Genomic DNA, 20,357 nt, shown 5'->3' on the forward strand with positions numbered 1-20,357 from the left:
TCCTAATATAAAATGTTATGATCATTTCAATCATTTTTATCCTTCCTTTGATGTGCTCTGGAATAAGATGGATGTTCTCTCTCTCTCTCTCTCTCTCTCTCTCTCTCTCTGTTAGCATAAAAAATGTAAACCATGCAAAAAAGAATTCTAGTTGCATATAATGATAATATAAAAACTGCCAAAAAAAGTTTACTAACCTGAATTGCTGATGTATTAACATCAAACTTCTTGAAAATTGCAAATGCTTCTTCATATAATTCACTGCCAATAGCAATATTTGCAATATCAGGAGCATCATAATTATCTAATCTATTTATGTATTCCATTACCCTGGAACGGTCAGCTTTAATAGCTGTCAGAATTAACAAATTCTGTAGATTTCTGTTAGATAAAAAACAAACAAATCAAAATGTAGGGTAATGCTTTAAAAAATAAGAAAAACACACAATAACATTACTATTAATGACCAAAATGTTGCATTCCAAGTGCAAAATATCTTAAAGGAAATTTAAATCTTATCCTTGCTCTATACATATGTTAATAAACAAATGAATATAATCCGTGATGCAAAATTCTATAATGCAGCTAAGATCATTAGCTTAAGTATTTTTCCACATAAAAGACATCTGTCCTTGCACAAAATTACAAATATTCACAATTTCATTTTGAATGTTTCTATTTTATTCTTTTAGTAATTATGCAATATCTTGTTTTCTCTACTGAAAAATTTAAATTTCCTGGCTTCAATATTTGCATCCCTTCTTTTAGTATACTGCTAGCATAATAATTGCCATGATGTTTTGAACTGTGCTGAGAAAGTGTTTACATACTGTTCAGCTACTTTCTATAATTTTTTGGGGTAGGAAAGGAGGATAGTTCTTTAGTCTGTGCATTTAAATTTATTTATTTTAATGTGGTTTACCAATAACAGCTGAAAATTTAAAAATAGCACCAATACATCAGCCGAACCAGCAAGCAGCACAAAGTTTCAGATCAATAATCAAGTTATGTTGGACTTTCCCAGTGATGTGTTGCAAATTTTTTTCATGTAACCAACAAAAAATTTACAAACTGAGGATGAATAAAAATCTGGTGTTTAGGCTTATAAGTTAATTATCATGCATCATGTTACAGGAAATAGACAACAGAGATTAGATAATTAAAAAATTTTAATTATTACTTCCTATATTTCATTAAAGTTAAACTGGCATCTTCAGGGATTAATACACTAGTATTAAACTCATGTATGCAGGCACACTTCAATAACAAAGATGGAACAGGGGAGATACAAGATGACCTAAAGTCCCATAATTATGCCACCTATTAGCTTTGGTTAGGTATTCTTGGCTGAATGCTGATGAGGGTCTCTCATATAAGAGGCTGTTTGATACAACCATATTTGTTCAGGTTAGGATAGCTGGTAAGAGCTGCAGCAGATTCAAGGAAAGGCCTCTCAAATTTAAATATGCTCTGGTAGAGTAAAGTGGCTTTTTTCCCAATGGATCTTATGCTGGGTATTCAAGAGCATGGTCTGCTAATCCGGGGTGCTCATAGTGGTGGAAACAGATGTAGTCCTAGTGCTCTGATATACAAATGCTGGCTGTCCTGTCTGTTTGGCTATAATATGAATGACTGTAGCTGCAAGGTACCTGGAATACTCCACATAAATCCAGTGGTTAAAGAGGTTCTTGAGAAAAATGAATAAGGGTTTTCTAGCTTTCTGTGCAGTCTATAAATGGTCACAAGAATGTGCATTAAGACCTTGGCCACTTTTTCTGAGACGCCATTAATATAAAGGATAGTGATAATCTATATCTGAAGTGGGAGGAGGGAATTACATGGTGATAGAATTCTTTTTATCCAGAGAGAGGTGTAGCCATTGATCAAAAAAAAGGTGTTTTTTATTGGGTTAGTTCTGTGGCAAATGTAGTATTCTTCTTTTCAGCCATTTTTTCTGTCCACTGCTAGATGAAGACCTCCTCCAGTTCCTTCAACTTTTCTCTGCTCTTGGCAATGGTTGACCAATTTGTCCCAACAAAATTTGACAATTCATCACTCCACCTTCTTTAAGGATGTCCTCGGCCTCGTTTCCCTCCTTTTGGAATCCAATTCGTTAGTATGATGGTCCATTGCTCATCTTCTCTTCTGGATACATGTCCAACCCATTTCCATTTTATTTAGTCACTTGTGGTGAAGATGATGTCAGTGATATGAGTCTGGCTTCTTATCCAGGTGTTTCGCTTCTTATCTTTTAATGTGATGCCTAGCATCAACTCTCCATTTTTCTTTGAGTTATTAGTTTATTTGCCAGTGCTTTTGTTAGCGAACACGTTTCACAACCATATGTGATGACTGGAAGTATACAATGGTTTAATGTCTTCCATTTTAAACAGAATGGGACATCAATGTTTTGAAAAATGCGTTTAATTTTCTGAATGCACTCCAGGCAAGTTAAGCTGTTCTATTTATTTCCTTTTGGAGTCCACAGTTTAGATCAATGAGATGACCTAAGCATGTACCTGAAGAGACTCTTTTCAAGAAATTGTTTATTATTATGTTTTTTGGTGTTACAAAATGAATAAACATGATTTTAGTTTTTTTCTGTTTAATTTTAAACCAACTTTTCTGCTTTCATGATAAGTCTTTGATCATTATATTATGGTTTTCTGGAGCGTTTGCAAAAATTATATCTGCACATCTTAGCTGTGTTAAGTTTCCGTTATTAATTTTTACACAAGGTTTGCCTATTTTATATTATTAAATATTTCTTGAAGGATGGCTGTAAAGATTTTGTGTGATAGAGTCTCCTTGTCAGAGACTTTTTTCAATTGATATTTTATTGCTATTCATGTAAAGTTGAATTGTTGCTGTTGCAAAGTTGTATATTTCCTGGAGGAGGTCCATATATTCTCCAAGAACTCCATGATACTGGAGTGCTTTGATTATTGCATTAGTTTTAATGGAATCAAATGCTTTTTCATAATCAATACAGGCTAAACAGAGAAGCAACTGGTATTCTGCTTTTTCTATTTGTTTTACTGCATGAATATGATCAATTATCTTAAATCCTTTATAGAATCCTGCTTGTTCTGCTGGTTGATTTCAGTCCAGAAGAGGGGTTAACCTGTTTGTTATTATTTTGAGAGAATTTTGTACAGATTAGAGAGAACACTAATTGGTCTATAGTTCTTTACTTCTTTGTCTTCTTTTTTAAATAACAGTATCAGAATAGCAATTTTCCAGTTTTCTGGTATTTTCCTCCTCTTCTAGGCATAGATTCAGTAAGTTTGTGACATGTGAATTATGTCGTTTCCTTGCCATTTAATTAATTCTAAGTGAATTAGGTCTTCACCAGGACATTTTCCATTTTATTTGTTTTAATGCTTGTTTTATTTCATCTGAAGTGAATGGTGGGAGATGAATTCCATATGTGATGGGGAATAGTTATTTATATTTGATTTATCTATTAGATCACTATAGAGTTCTTTATAAAATTCTTCTAGTCTGCTTCTTCTTAGTAAAATTCTTCTAGGATTTGTTCTTGGCTCCTCATTGTAGTCGCATTCTTATCTTTTATTGCAGTTATCTGACTTTTGCCAACTGATAAATGTTTTTAGTATTTTCATATTTTTATTGTTTCTTTTATTTTTGTAGTGTTATAAGATCTTATTTCATTTCTCATCTTTTTCCTTATTGTTTTGCATAGTTCTGCATATTCTATTTTAAAAGTTTATATTTTGTCTCTTTTTTGGTACCAAGTACATTTTTTTAAGAAAGCTCCCAAAACAAAATGGACATGGAGAAGTCCGAATGGAGAAATAAAAATTGAAATAGATTATATGCTGTGTAATAACAAAGAAATAGTTCAAGTATATAATACCTCAGTACTAAATCAAGTAAAAACAGGAAGTGACCACCTGCTGATGAGAGCCAAAATTAAAATAAACCCCAAATTGGAAAGAATAAAATGGTTAAACAAAAAATTAGGAAGTTTTGACTTAAAGCCTATTGAAAACAAGAAGGATTATGAAGAAAAATTCAAATAAAAAATTAGACTTAATAAATATATTTGCAGAAGACAAATAAAATAAGCAAAAACCTAACGGAAGTAATAATCTCAGCAGCCAACGATTTTGGAAGCAACAAACAACAAAAATACAATAAACTATCAGAGGAAACCTCACTGGACTAAGATTTTGATAGTTTGATATTGTTGGGAGAAGAAAGGATGTGACTGTTGATGGATGTATTTACCTGTGTGTGGATTTTCTGTAGACTGAAGGTCAAAGATCCATTTTTGTTGTCTTGTAACTAGGGCATCTAGGAAGGGCAATCTGTTGTTACTTCATTTCTATTGTGAATTGGATCCTTAGATATTGCTATTCAAATAGGATAGGAAAATGCATAATATCAAAGGCCATGTGACCAAACTGCAAACACATCCATATATCACAGCCACCAAATAGTGGGTTTAATGGGAGGAAGAATTTGGGGCATTCTTTTCAAATGTCTCCATGAAAAAGTTAGCCAAGGGGAAGAAAGAGGCAGGAGTGGCTGTTCCCTTAATTTGTTTGTAAAATTTTCCTTGCCAAACAAAATATGAGTTCATGGTGAACTGAAAGAAAACTGAGATATCATGAAGTTCTGCTTGGATAACAGCCAAGTTGTCATTAGGTCAATGAGAAGAGCAAGGTCATTTTACACTGGGATGAATTTTTTTTTAAGTGATGAGGTATTGCCAAAAGTTTGGCTAAATGTTTGACTAGTCTGTAGGTAGGTGAGTCTATATCATCTATAATTGGGCATAATAGAACATCCTCTTATGGATTTTTTGGTAGTCTACAAATACTAATATGGTAAGGAAGGCAAAACTGGAATATAAGAAGAGACTGGCATTAAGATCCAAAGATGATCCTAGGGAATTTTTTTTAGCTATGTGGCCAGCAAGAGGAGAAATTATTGTGGAAGAATGACATTCTGGGATAAAAATGGGAATAGAGTGACTGATGCAAAAGACATAGTGGAGTTGTTCAATGAGCACTTTAATGTAGTATTTTATCCTGGAAAAGTAAGTGTTAATACTAGAAGGATAGGGCAGGTTCAAGGTTTAGAGAAGAGTGTGTTCTAAATACTAAGTACCCTGGATGTCAATAAAAGCTGTGGGGATTGGATGGTATTTCACCATGGGTTTTGAGAGAATGTGCTAAAGAACTAACAGCTCCGTTGACCTGGCTGTTCAGTGAAAGTCTGGCTATGGAAAGGTACCCAAGGAATGGAAGGAAGGTAAGATAGTGCTGCTGCACAAGGGTGGTGGCAGTCTGGAAGTGCCTGATTATAGGCCAGTTTGTGTCATCACTAGTTGTTAAGGTCTGGGAGAAATTAGTGAGGGCCATATACAGCGTTGGACAGACAAGAGTAACGTTATCTGTGAGAATCAACATGGATTTAAGCAGCGCTTTTGCTTTAGTAATAAAATTGCCTTTTATAATAAAGTGACAAGAGCAGTTGATGAGGAAAAATCATATACTGCTTTTCTTGGATTTTGCAAAGCCCTTTGACAGGGTGCTCATGATATGCTAATATTTAAGTTGCAGCTCATGAGTTTAAATGTTAGGTTAGTCAACTGGATTCAGGAATGGCTGTCTGATAGGTAGAGTGTTGTGTATCACATCAACCATGGGTCCAGTGCCCATAGGTGTCTGCTGCCATCTTGATATGATTCTTCCACTGCATTCTATTTTGTGCAAAATGACTCAGTTTGTGTCCGCATCATTTGACGATGTCATTGCTCCATTCTCTGTTTGGTCTTCCTCTTTTGTTCTTTCTTTCAATCATTCCAAACAGCAATGTTTTTAATTTTCTCTCATCATTCATTCTACATATATGGCCAAATAGACATAATTTCCTTTTGATTATTTTCTGGATCAGGTTTTCTTTTGGTTGTATTCGTCTGTAGATTTCCTCATTGTTCACTTTCTGTATCCAGCTATTCTCAAGATCTTTCTATAGCACTTCCTCTCAAATGCCAATATCCTCCCTTTCATATTCTCTCAGGAGTACCCAGGCCTCACATCCATAGAGCATGCTGCTGAAGATACAGGTTTCTACAATGCGCAGTTTAGTTTGTATCTTTATAGCTCGGCTCTTCCATATTTTGTCCATGGCTTTTAAAATAGTTGTTGCTCTGGCTATTCTAATTTCTCTCTCTTTTTTGGGATCCAAGTCATGCATCATGTGGCATCCAAGATATGTGAAGTGTTCCACATTTTCCAGTTGAAATCTGTCTATCGTAACTCTGTTCAGTAACTCCTGTTGTCTGAATATCATTGTTTTAGTTTTTTCAAAGTTGACATTTAGTCCATATCTTTTTCCTTCTGTGTATAGTGTTTGCGATGTCTGTTCCAGCCTTGCTATGTCTTCTTCAATCAGGACGATGTTATCTGCAAAGCAGAGGTAGTTTATTCTTATGCCATTAATTGAAATGCCTCCACCTTCTTCTTTAATATTATCTAGTGTTCTTCCCAGATGTGTAATTAAGATGACTGATGATATTGAGTCCCCTTGTCTTGTGCCTTGACTAGTGGCAAACCAATCTCCAGTCTCACCTGCTATTCTGATTTTTGCTTGTGCTTGTCTGTTTATATCTTTCAGCAGGCAGATCAATTTATTGTCAACACCATAGGATTCCAAGACAGCCCATGTTATATTTTGGTGAATATTATCAAATGCTTTTTGGAAGTCCATGAAACAGCAATATATCTTTTTGCTCTTCTTCAAGCTTTCTCTGCTATTAGTCTTAGTGCGAGTATTTGTTGCACTGTACTTCGATCTTGTCGAAATCCGGCTAGCTCATCCAGAATATGTGCCTCCATATGCCCCTTCAGGCATTCTGTTAGTATTTTCATCAGCACTTTGCCAAGATGACTCATTAATGCAATAGTTCTGTAACTGGTGCATTCTAAAGGCACTGCCTTTCTTATGAAGAACAACCAAGACCGATATTTTCCACTCTTCGGGAGCATACCCTGATCTCCATATTTCATTACATAGCTTATGCATTTCTTTTACAACTGATTCTCCCCCACAGTGTTGTATGGTGGGGCAATATCAAGGAGGCAAAAGGTTACAAGTGGGGTCCCACAGACTCAATACTGGGACCTGTATTGTTTAATATTTATATCAATGACATTGTCAATGGATTGCAGGAGAATATTCAGTTGTTTGCAGATAATGTTGGGAAGGGTTATTAGTAATAGTGCAGAGGTGGCAGCCCTTCAAGAGGATTTGAAAAAACTGGACAGATGTGCAAATGGGGATGTCAGTTTAATGCAACAAAATAAGTATTGAAGTTGGGATACATCGATGGGAGGCTGCATATTTGATTGGACGAGCTGCACTGAAGGAAGTAGGGGAGACAAGAGATCTGGGAGTGATGATTGATAGAAAACTGAAATTCAGGGAACATATTGTGAAGGTAACCCAGAGGATTGCTGCAATGCTGAGAAGAACACTGACCTGCAGAGATAGGAGTTATTGTTCCATTGTATAAGACCTTGATGAGACCAAACTTGGACTATTGTTCTCAAATTTGGTCCCCAGGATTTGAAAGAGATAAATTAACTGTGGAAAGGGTACAGAGGCAGATAACAAAAATGGTTTCAGGACTGCACAATGTTAGTTATGAGGATCGGCTGAGGGAACGTGGACTGCAAAGTTTGGTAGATAGATGAAGAGAGGTGATATGATCGAGACTTTTAAACTGTTCAGAGGTTGACAACTGGGGAGTTCTTTCACTTGGTGGAATAGCAGGAAGGAGTGATGACAAGAGGCCATCCCTAGAAGCTGCAAAAGGAAGTTGTGAGCAAGAGGGTGAGGAGTGGTTTCTATGCATGGAGGTTGGTTGAACTGTGGAATGCATTGCCTGATAGTGGCAAGATGGTGAGAGCAGGAACAGTCAATGAGTTCAAGGAGTGGTATGATAGATTTTGTGTTTCCTAGAAAGGACCTCCCACGACGAGTCTTTTGACTCCATGGAGACCTGAATAATAATAATTATCCTGTAACAACCCCCCCCCCCCCCTGAAAAACCTGGCAGTAAATAAATAGAACATTTTGTAATAAGAAAACCACACAAAGATGGATGGCAACAGTTTCTAGATTGCTGAAAATATCAAATTCCTGATATGTACCCTCAAGGGATATACAGGATATTATGATAGTATTACATGAGAGACATCATTACTAACTTCCTATCAACAATTTTCCTCCAAATTAATCTGTTAAGACTCCAACATATCAGATATTATATTTCAGTCTTCTAAGGCACTTTTTACTGTATCAATCCACCTATATCTTGGTCTTCCTCTAGGTCTTTTTCCTGCCAACCTGGTAGAGAACACTTGATTCACCTGAGATTAGCTCTACTAACACATTCCAGAATGCTAACAATGTCAAGTTCTTTCCTAATATCCTAGTTTTTAATATGATATTGCCATTGATGCTATCTGTTCATGCTCCTAACCTTTCTCAGGACCCATGAAAATTAGCAATATAAAGACTAAGAAAAATGCAAGATAGATTGAAAATATAAGCACTTTTACTTGTAAAACAAGTAAAACATCAACTATTTAGGCACAACTTTTAGTGATATAGCAAATTAAATATGGAAATACACAACAGAATAAGCAATGCAGTTATGGTAGGGAGTTGACTAAAAACACTTATATGGAAGAAAGAAATGGAGCCACTTAAGTATTCAAGCTAGATAACTAGAAGGAGACACCGTGTAGCCTTTTTTCGGATCTAATGCCTAATCCTCAATTTCTTGTAATACACCCCCATAAGTAGGTGTCTGCCTAGATACTGGTGAACTAAAATGGGCTAGCAATTTGGAATTTAGCCTACAAAAATGTATTATTGACTTAAACCAACATATGATTGTTGGTTTAAGTCAATAATACAAGTCAACAAACTCAGGATGGCCTAGAATTTTAGGCAATCTGGAGTTTCATCCTGTTAAACATAAATTCATTGCTATTTGATAAAAGTATATGGAGATGTCATGAATGATATCAAACATCTGTTAAAAATTCAAAGCAACATTAGCAGATGAGAATGATTTATTGGTGAGTTAACTAGCATGATTGTATGAATACTACTGTTAACAATGACTTACCATGACAACTTCCAACTGCAGATACAAATGATTAAAAGTGATTCAGCAGTGTGCAAACAGTATTAAAATAATGAAGTGCTTAAACACACAGTATTCATACATCCAGCAATGATTTCACTCTTTCTCAATTAAGGAGCCTCACTGGCAAACAATCTGTAACCAACAGTGACGTGCAGCATGTTGTTTCATGGCTAATTTCATCTAAGACCAAATTTACAATGGCAGCTATGTGAAAAGGTGACGTGTACCAAGGTACACATGTTTAACCACCTTACCGGTCATTATGGTCAAATACGTATCCTCATACTCTTCGTATCCATCATATATTTCAATGTAATATCAATGGTAATACAATTTTAATATGCACTTCGCATCCATGATAAACTTGACGTCTAGACGTTTTGGTTGGTAGCGTGGTTAATCACATTAGATATGTATGGGGGGGGTCCAAGCAAATGGCAAATATTAAACTAACCTATCATGCTATAGGGTTATATTGTAAAAATAATCATAATTAAAATTCTGAATATTTTTACGTATTGTTTATGTTAAAATGTTTATTAGTTTTGTTTTCATAACACGCATTGTCAGCACTTGCAATGTGCCCGTTATGGAAATTGTTTTGTTAAAAGTGATATGTAAAGCAGTAAAAATTTGATGTACTTACCGGATTTGAATAGTTGTGTTACTTTAAACAAATTTATTATGGTTTGAAATATTAAGTTTTGTGTTTTATGAGGATAGTCTCTTGTCGCTAACGGAGACAAAGTGTCAGCCATTATACAGTACTTAGTTTCTCGCTTGCCACGGAGTGCGCATGCTCGCCGAGAAGTTTGATGAGTGATTGACAGCTGACAAGAAAGTGTTCGGTATCTGAGTAACGGCTGTAAACAAGAGAGTGTTCGGAAGGAATTTAGAACACAGGCCGGCAAGCATTTAGGTTCGGAAGGAACTTAAGTTTTTTAAGTGACAGTCGGAAGAAAATTTAATAGTGTATTCCGAAAAAGGAATCGTGGAACTATTAAGTTTCAAAGTGGAATAAGTATTGATGAATGAAAGGAAAATATTGCTATATGCATTTTAAACGGAATATTGGAGGAAACACTAATTGAAAGATTAATAGTAGATTCCGAAAAGGGAATCTTAGAACTGTGTTTTTTTAAAGTGGAAGCATTAAGACTGTCAATAAGCAATAGTGAATAAAAGAAGAAATTGCTATCTACGTTCTAAAGGAATGTTCGAGAAAACTCTGATTAGGAAGTTTCATCTGCAAGGACGCAGGATCTAATATTATTTCTACTAAAAAGAGACAAAATTAAGTCAGGAAGAATTAATGTGTATTACATAAGTGATGAGAAAGGATCCTGTAAAAAATGAAGAATAGAGTCATATCTATTGAAAAGGGCTTTGACAGAGAAAGAAACTGGCTATGAACATTTTTTGCGATTGTGCAAACAAAGTGTTTAGTCTAGTCTTAAGTGTAAGTTTATTTTTAAAAGGCCTTGGATTCAATTAATTTTTAATTAGTTATGTAATATTTGTTTGAAGTGTATATATATTGTTTTTGTTTTATTAAATGTGTTTATTTTGTATTTTGGTCTTGAGTCAATGATTATTTGGATTCTGAAAGAAAGGGTTAAGATCATTGCGCCAATTGGAGTGAACCCTTGTGCATATAATAACATATAGGTACACTCTGAATTTAAAAAAATAATTGTTAGAAACAGAGATCATCTCTATGGTAGGATTAATATTAAGATAATATATATGAATATCTCCTCAATATAAAAATCCACCAATTATTAACAATATCAATTACTCTGCACAGCAATTGATATAGCCAGGTACCTGGGTTTCTTTGGAGGCAAGGAAGTAGTGAAGAGGAACCTGAGGCAAATAACCAAAGGTGAGTAATTTGACACATCCTATAAGGCTAGGATTAAGAATTATTGGGTTGTAGACATTGGCTATTAGATGGAAAAGAGATATGATAGAAATGTATAACTTACTAAAAGGATTTTTACCGGACTGATATACATGAAATTTTTCTGTATTTGCTCAGAAGGGGTCTAAACCCAAGTGTTAAGCCTCCCCACACACACACTTGGTTTATAATTTCATCTGGTCTAAGCTTTTAAGTTGAAGTAGCGAAAGAGCTAAATAGATTGCCAGAGTGGTTGATACTTTATTGGTGAATGTATCCAAGGAGATGCGTGATGGGTATTGTGTTGATAGCAATGTGGGCCTCATAATGAGTCTTCATGACATATATTAACATCCAATACTTCTTGAAGCATATCATACTAACAACACTAGATTGGGAGTGAATTTATAAAAATTAACTCATGATTAATTATCAAAAATTTTACATTAGACTTATCTAACACTCATTAGAACTATGCCACTCACCTATGATCGCTAAACACAGAGTTTTCCAATACTATTTTTTCCAGAAGTTCTATTAACTCATTTGGTAAGTCTGCTGTCATGAAAGCTTTCACAGTAACAGATATATCTTCAGGATCCTGTGTCTCGGATAAGGCAGTCTGTACAACCTGATCAATAAGTGGCCTCCTAAAAGGGTTAGTTTCATTTAAGACTTCAGCCCACATTTCAGGATCTCTTCTTTTAACCAGGTATCTGGCTTCACTTTTGAATAATGAGTTTTCATTGCACACCTTAATTAGTTCTCTATCACACTGTCCTCTCTCATAAGCAATGCAAGCAAGGTGTGGATCCCTTTTCTCACAATACTTGCCCACCACTCTGCTGTCATAGTACTGGTTTTCCCTATTAAAATAAAAAAAGGTAGCATTCATTATCAAGATCTGAAAACCAATATACAAAATATTTCTTAAATTTTAAACCAGCTAAGTTTCATTCCTTAAATATGTCAGCATTTGCCTTCTTTCAGATTTTACCAGTTCACCTTTACTTCAAAAAAGAAAGATGTGCAATAATTACAGTGCTAATTAACTACATCTACAAATACAGACCTGTCCACTGTATCAAGCACTAATCTTATGTAAATTGAACACAGCTGTTAATGAAACATAAGGGATATCCACAGTTTTTACAGTAAACAATTTTCAAGTAAAGGAATTCTTTGATACACTAGAAAGTGTAAATGGAGAGACTTGTAGGGAGGTGTGGCCTAAAGAGCCATGTAAGGAACAAATTATAAACCGAAATTTACAAAAAAAGTTTGGACAAAGAGCAGGGCTAATTTAATGAAGATGTGCAGAAATGAATATATATTATAAGAAAGTGCTATAAAAAATAAATTATTCCTTAGAAGTTGAGGAAGGAAAAATACACATTCGTAACAGGAAATCTATTCTGATAAAAACAAATAGCTTAAAAAAATGTTAGGAATCTGAAAGCCACCAATATTACAGCACACAAATTGCACTGCAAGTGTTTGTTGGGGGGGGGCTCAAAATAAGTTGGTGATTGGCATGTTGTTTATCGACTCGAGGATGGAAAAGATCCTATGCCATTACAAAGTTTATGGGTGCACAAATCAATAGGTAATGTACATACATACAAAAAAAAAAGTAAGTAACTGAGCAATGCTGCTTCTACGCTTAAATAGAATATAAGCAATTTGTATATAGTCTCATTAGATCTGCTTGAACATACATGGCTCAGCCATGTGAGTGAGCATATGAATTGCTTACTAACCTTAGTTAAAAACTTACTAAACTTAGTTAAAAACATGACAGACGCTAAGAGTTACTGTCCACAAAGAGAGGTGGGGCATTAACTCTCAATAGATGAACATGTAGACTTAGCGTGACCTATGTGGAGCCTAGGATCTTTCTCTCTTCTGTTTCTATGTAGACTAGACTACCACTATTTAATTTCATGCTAAATCTCCTGGTATTTATTTGCTAGTGCATCCTACCAGGATGACTACCATTCATATCTTTGTTCTTATTTTCAATAGTCTATATAGAAGAATGACAAACACCATGTGGAAAAAGAGCATGAGATGACCCAGCCACTGAATCTGCAGTCTCATTTCATTCAGTTCCAATGTGGTAAAGAACAAAATGAGCCTATACAAAATCTTACATTTCTGAAAGCAGGTTGTATAAGAACAAGCTAAATGGTATATGTAGTCAAATTACTGCATTCAAGTGGAATTTGGAGATATGGTGGTCAGTATAAACAACACAGAAGCCTCAGAACCATGAATATAAACAGAAAAAGAATGCACTGCTTGGAAAAGAAGTCAAAAGACACACCATGAACATTCATCATGACATTTAATGAGACACGTTTGTAGCGAATATAAATTGAAGGAACATGATGCTCTCAAGTCAGCGCAACTGAGTCCAGGTGAGATGGCTGCAACGGATCAAGTTTTACTTATGGTTCCCATCCATGAAATTTTATCATAAACCTATAATACATTTTGTACTGTGGATAGGCTAAGGATTTTTTTTTTTTTTTTTTTTTTTTTTTTTTTTATCAATTTCATATTTTTTTTTGCTGGAAACCCTGCTCTACATGTCAAACACAGAACTTTCTCAAGCCATTGCAGGCCTCCGATAAGCAAGGCAGTGGTCTCCCACCCAGGAAAGGGGGGGGTGAAATTTATCTGCCACCTAAAGATAAACATCCATGCCCACAGCAGGATCCAAACCCACAATCGGTTGGTTGTAGAGCAGGTATATTAACCACTCAGCCAACCAGGACAGCATAATAGGATACCATGTTACAGGCCTATCTGGCAAATTGACAAATTGGACAATCTCAGGTCAACAATCAGTGATACCATACACATAGCTAACTGCTATCTGCAATGAATGACTCGCCACACTCACTGAACGTGACATATGGTGCTACGAAGGATAATATGTAAACATTGCTATTTGTCAGATTGAATGCAGAGTTTTGGGCATCAACTGCACAAAAACATTCAGAACTGAGGCTCATAACCTGGATTTCCATGGTATGAACTAGATGAAAGTCTCATGATGACAGCCACGCTGATTTTTGGTAAAGTGAGACAGCCAGATTTGAGATTTAGTGTATGTTGTAATGCCAAGGCAGATTTTTAGAAAAGTCTTGGATTTATATGTTCATATATAAGAGGTAGGTTTTCTTCCATTGAATCCAGCAATTGGTATCTACAGCATGATTTTCTACACAAAATGGCTGCATTTCAAGTCCATTACTTGCAATGCAGAAAGGTAAGCAACAACTTCTGCCCAAGACTCCTGTCCAGAACTCCACATGAGATTTCATAAGGAAGGGAAAAAGCTGTTAGAAACAAGTCAACTTTTTCAGACAGAAGTGATAAAAAAAATACTGAGCAACCAAGCAGAAAAACCTGCAAAGCACTTACAGTATTAGAGTCAAGAAAGATTTGTTGGTCAAAACTACTTAACACTCAAAGTAAGAGTATACTATTTCATTAACTTTGGTTTACACATTCATGTCTGGGCAAGAAGAATCCTCTCTAGCATGACCATGATCTTAAAGCAGAAAAAGATTATTTCCTCTCAGCCATCCTGTCTGTTCATTGGCAAATACACCATGGCATATATCATGACAAGTTCTTTGATTATAACCAAATCTGCAGAGGGTGAGGGGAAGAAATGCATTTGTTTCAGAACATATTACAAATAATTAAGAAGAATCCTGTAGTTCATTGGTATATTTAAATTAATACAAGGATGTGAATATATAAACTAATAGAATTGGCAAATATAAAGGAGATAAAGAACAGGAGTATCATTTTCAGTTCTTAAAAATTTAATATTATTGATATTCTTAAATAATGTTTTTAAAATTGGGTACTAAATACCACACATATACATACATACAATATGTAGGTAGTTAATTCAAATTAAAATCAAAACGTGCGAATTTTGTTTAGTTACTTTTGTATTATTGTAACGTCAAAGCAAGTGAAAGCAAACAAAGTTTGCATGTGAAGTATCCTGACTACTACACTATTTTCCTGGTGGAAAGGCTTATACATTGGTCATACAAAATGGTATTATTTAAGGAAATCAATATATGCTATATATTAATTAGGAAAAACTTAATGCTACCAATATTTTGGCAAAGTCAAATTGCAATCTTCAAGAAACAACTTGATATGTGCACACAGGCACTACATAGGGTAAGCAAGCAAGCAAACAAAAGGTAGATCTAAAGTCCTAAAATATCATCTATTAGTAGGCTGGATTGGGTGTTGGTCTGAAGTTCTTAGAATAAGTGCTTCCCAGATTTGAGGTAGTTTTATGCAACCATATTTACTGAGATTAGAAAAAATTCCAGGAACAGTCTTTTGTATTTGAATTAGACTCAGTGGAGTAAGGTAGCCTGTTCTATAGTATCTTGCATCAGGTATCGAAGGTATGGTAAGATTCCATGGGTAGAATATGTGCCATATGGAAGGCACATATTCTACCCACGGAACCTTTCTCTCCAAGAATTAACTATAAAACAGGACTGTAGATAATCCGGAATTCTAAATCAAGAATAACAATTGTAATGATAAAAATAGGACATTATTGTTACTGAAAGAAGACTATCAACATAAAAAAATGTTTTTCTCGTGTTATGTTAAATAGAATTTAGCTTTGATGTAGTTTCTAAATAATTAAGTTATACTTTTTTTCCACACTAGAGGTAATGCCAGTAGAATAACCCATGATTAAATCAATGTTTCTTTAGCTTATTGTGTGTAATGTAACTCAGCTTGTATATGTGTATATACTCCAGATGATGATCTTAATATGAATATCGAAAGTCGGGAAATTAAAATAGTTATTTATAACACAGTTGTAAAGTCCATAATTTCTAAAATGAATGAATTGAAAACATCAACTGTATCCTGAAATAGTGAGCCATGAGAACAAGAAAAACATTTCAGCTATTTAAATACAATTTTTAGTGAAGAAGGCAAATTAAATATGGAAATAGACAAGTTGGTATGGTTTGAAGTCAGCTGAATAAAATTTATATAGATTGAGAGAGAAATAAGTCAAAGCATTGAACTAGAAATATCCAAGACAGTGTTCAAACCAATTTTAAGTTATGGATCAGAGTTCAGTTATGAGCAAAGCACTTGATAAAAGATTTAAGAGACCCAATATGAGTTCTGAGCAAAATTAAAAAAGTGAACAGATGGCATTAATGGCAGTATCACATTAAAAATAAGGATATTAGAAAAAAATCTGCCATTGTTAGCATTCAGAAGATGTTAGTAGAGCTAATCTCAGGTGGTATGGTCACTTCAATAGAATGGGAGAAGAAAGGTTAACAAAACAAGTGTTCTATGCCATGATGGTAAGGAAAAGACCCAAAGGAAGAGCAAGATCAAGGTAGATTGATATAAAGGAGAAATATAATACCTGATAATGTTTGAGGTCTTGACAGATAACCGATTCATTTGGAGGAAAACTGTCAACAAGAAGTTAGTAATGGTGTAACTTGTGTATGTAATACTTCTAACATCCTGTACACACCCTGAGGATACTTGTTAGGAATCTGATAATGGTCATTTGAGAATTTTTGTCAGTTTTCCAGATATATGAGATGGTTAAAGATATGGTTTGGGGTTTTAATATTCTTTGCATTTGGTGGAGATTGTAGCCATTGACTAAAGTGTGAATGTGTTCAAGTTGAGTGCAGAGGGCATTATCAGTTATGACCTGTTGTGCAGGGTTTTGATGATCCTATACTGTTGTTTGTGAATGCACCTGTGTGTGTATTTTCTATGAACTGAGAATGCCAGGGATTCATGCAGGTGACAAGTAAATTAAGATGCTTAGAATGGAAGAAGAGACTTCTTTCTGCAAGATGAATTGGATCATGAGGTGCTGGTTATTCAGATGAGTTAGTAAAATGCTGTGAGCCTCAATCATGTGGCTGTCCCCTCTATTTGTTGGGAGAATTTTCTTTGCTCCTGTTTCCCCCCCCCTCTTGTTTTCACTAAGGTTACTATGAAGGACACCTTAGACGTTATCAAAGCACAGTTTACTCCCGATATGTCAGCCTTGTTTAAGTACACCATGAACTCAGGTTATTTCATTTGGCAAGGAAAATTCTAGAAACAAATAGAGAGGACAGTCTGTGAGTCTCCATTTTTCCTCCCTGCAAACTACAATTTGGCTATACTATGTTGATGATGTATACTCTATTTGTCCACACAACTCTGAGGCTCTCAACAATTTCTTAACATCTTCATAACCCCAGGATCCAGTTCACCTTAGAAAAAAGTCTCTCCTTCTCAGACAACTTAATTACATTAAATACCAAGGATTGCTGCTCGGCATTCAGTTCATAGAAACCCACATAAGCAGACAGCACCAACAATCATCCCCCCCCCCACACACACACACTCTTCCCAACAGTATGGAATCATTAAATCGGCAAAACTAATTAGCTCTGATAATAATGCTCTCTCCACTGGAGTTTAACACATTCTCAACCCATTCTTAGCCAGTGACTACAATCCACACAAAATGCAAATATTAAAAACGCAAACCACACCTCTCCACCACCTCCAGAAGAGATTAACACCAAATCTATAACCATCCCATATATCTGAGGTACATCAGAAAAATTGACAAAAATTCTAAAAATATACAACCACATGATAAATCCTTCATTCACTCCTCCAAAGACGTGCAACAGTCCCTAAACCTCCCAGATGTCTACCTTGTTTCATGCAGTTGTAAGCTGTCCTATTATGGCCAAACAGGCAGGACAGTCAACATCAGAATTGCCAACACAGAGTACATCAGGTTCCACTACAGTCACTCATGGTTTGCCAACCGTGCCTTGGACACCCACAAGATAATATGGAAAAAGTTCAACTTGCTCTAGAGTAGGGGTCGGCAAACGTTTTAGGCCACTGATCCCTCATCGACCCCCCATCATGTTCAATAAATGAATAAATGTTATCAATAATAAATTTATCAATTTAAAAATAATTTCCTCACCCTTTTACTTCATTACTGCTTCTTGACAAGAAATATTTAAAGAAATTAAAAAAAATACTTAAAGAAATTTATGAAGAACATTAAAAATTTACATTTTATTGATTTACTTGGAATGGTTAATGAGAAGGATGTGTTTGATGAATAATAGCCACTACATCAATATTTGGTTGGATACTGGCGAGTTTTAGCCTTAAGTCACCATGCTCTTCCAGGTTCGTTCTGTTCCTCCCCTTCGTTAAAAGTGAATTTTCATGGCTAAAATCAGTCAGTTGGCTTTGATGTTTATTAGGTGTTACTCAAAATCGTTTTAGGTGTTTATTGCCCCCCCCCCCTTTTGATCCCTAGACATTTATCAACTCCTTGAACAGCCCCAACAACCCCCCAGGGGGTCAATATCTACCACTTTGCCAACCACTGCTCTAGAGAAACAAATTCAAATACAAATGACTGTTCTTGGAATCTGCCTTGTCCTTAAGGAACAACCTAACTTCAATAAATACTGTAGTATAAAACTGCCTCAATCAAATTAACCAGCTGATTACTGAAAAAGAAACTCAAAATGCGTTTTTTTTTTTTTTTATTATTGGCTGACATTTTTTTAAAAAACAAAGTACATACAGCAATCTTATTCCTAACTGCATCAAGCTGAAAAAGAAATTCGCCTCAGCAAAAGCACTTAAAATTTATAACTGTACAGAGAAAGCAATACTCAGAACTTATTCTTAACATAGTAGCGGTCTCCATAATTTTATCAAAACGAATGCTAATCACCATGTAACATAACAATTAAAGTTGCCTGTCATGATCAATTGTTTAATGCCTGTTGGATTTATTTGGTGATGCATTTCACATTATCACTAGCAACTATCCACCGGGTTTGTAGGAACATGCCCCCATGTATTTGTTAGTGTTTGATTCCACCTTGCACCATATAACTTCAAAATTCACTACTACATGGAAAATTATTACTAATAATTACAAATATAATTTTCTATCTTAGACTTTTTTTTTTTTTTGCATACTTACCTCTATAGATCCTTGTTCACATCTTATACTTCACTTATAAGTCCTATCTTTGCACATACATAAGTACTGGATGAGTATACAATCATCTATTCATCATAATCACCTTCCTGATTAAGAATGTTCATATCAATAACATAGCTCCATAACAGTCGCTCTTACGAATTTTCACCACTACTGCCATAATAATCTAGTTTCCCTGAGTTTTTTGTATTATGTCTCACACCAATAAATTTCTCCAGATTCCTAATACAAAACACATTCAAGTGGAGGCCATTCCTCATATATAATATATCCATTTTTCTTTAAAGTTGTCATTTAAACAGGCTAGAGATTGCAGGTAAAGTGAGTCTTGACTGATTCCTCAATTAACACTGGACAATTTTACCATGAACTGTTATGCACATAAAGAGATTACAATAAGATTTAAATAAAGCATCAAAAGTCAAGATTCTCATTTTAGACATCTGGAGGGAGAGAGAGAGAGAGAGAGAGAGAGAGAGATAGATATTCAGTCAAACAAGCAAATAAATATTGTTCGAGTTACTGGTGATGCAACTAAAACCTATGAAGCCAGTGTATTAATGTCTATTCTTTGTTTTCTTCTGGCTAGTTTACCTGTACTCTCAGATGAAAAACAAGATCAAAAACAAACAAAACCTCCATGTGCACAAATAAATAACTACACTCATAAGGAATTTATCACCATCAAATTCCTGAATGTAACTTCAGGGGGTGTACAGGATATCATGATAGTACTATATGAAAAAGTTAGAATACTAACTTCCTATTGAAATATTTCCTCCAAATTAACTAACAAATGCCATGGTATTTCTAATGCTGCCATTAATGCCATTTGTTCACTTCCCTAATCTCTCTCAGAACTCTCATATCAGTGGTCTCTAGACTTTGCTCCAAAACCACTGATATGCAAGTTCTGAGAAAGATTAGGGGATATAAGGAATTTTTATTTTAATTAAGATCTTATTAATATCTTGGTATACAGTGATATCGCTATTCATAATGCATCATTTAAGCACTATCATGAATGTAATTCACAACACAATCTGCTCGGAATTGATCTTCATATGCTTGGGTCAGACACATTTGAATATAAATCATGTCTATTAGTCCAATAAAATCCAATAATACATGGCATTTAAAAATCTGTTTGAAGTATTAGTAACTGC

The 20,357-nt window shown here is 35.0% G+C and overlaps 1 protein-coding gene across 1 annotated transcript in view; it reads right to left on the bottom strand.

Moving 5' to 3' along the window:
• Chc (clathrin heavy chain) overlaps positions 1-20,357 on the bottom strand; it is a 533,133-nt gene that overhangs the window by 191,917 nt on the left and 320,859 nt on the right. Inside the window, exons 19-20 of the mRNA XM_090400150.1 lie at positions 11,585-11,965; positions 198-381 (exon numbers count right to left, since the gene is read on the bottom strand). Coding sequence (XP_090256276.1) covers positions 198-381; positions 11,585-11,965 — 565 coding nt within the window. The remainder of the gene's footprint in view (positions 1-197; positions 382-11,584; positions 11,966-20,357) is intronic.

This window comes from Typopeltis vanoorti, chromosome 11 (assembly GCF_054136105.1).
Source record: "Typopeltis vanoorti isolate ZY-2024b chromosome 11, IOZ_Tvanoo_1.0, whole genome shotgun sequence".
Lineage (NCBI taxonomy): Eukaryota > Metazoa > Arthropoda > Arachnida > Uropygi > Thelyphonidae > Typopeltis > Typopeltis vanoorti.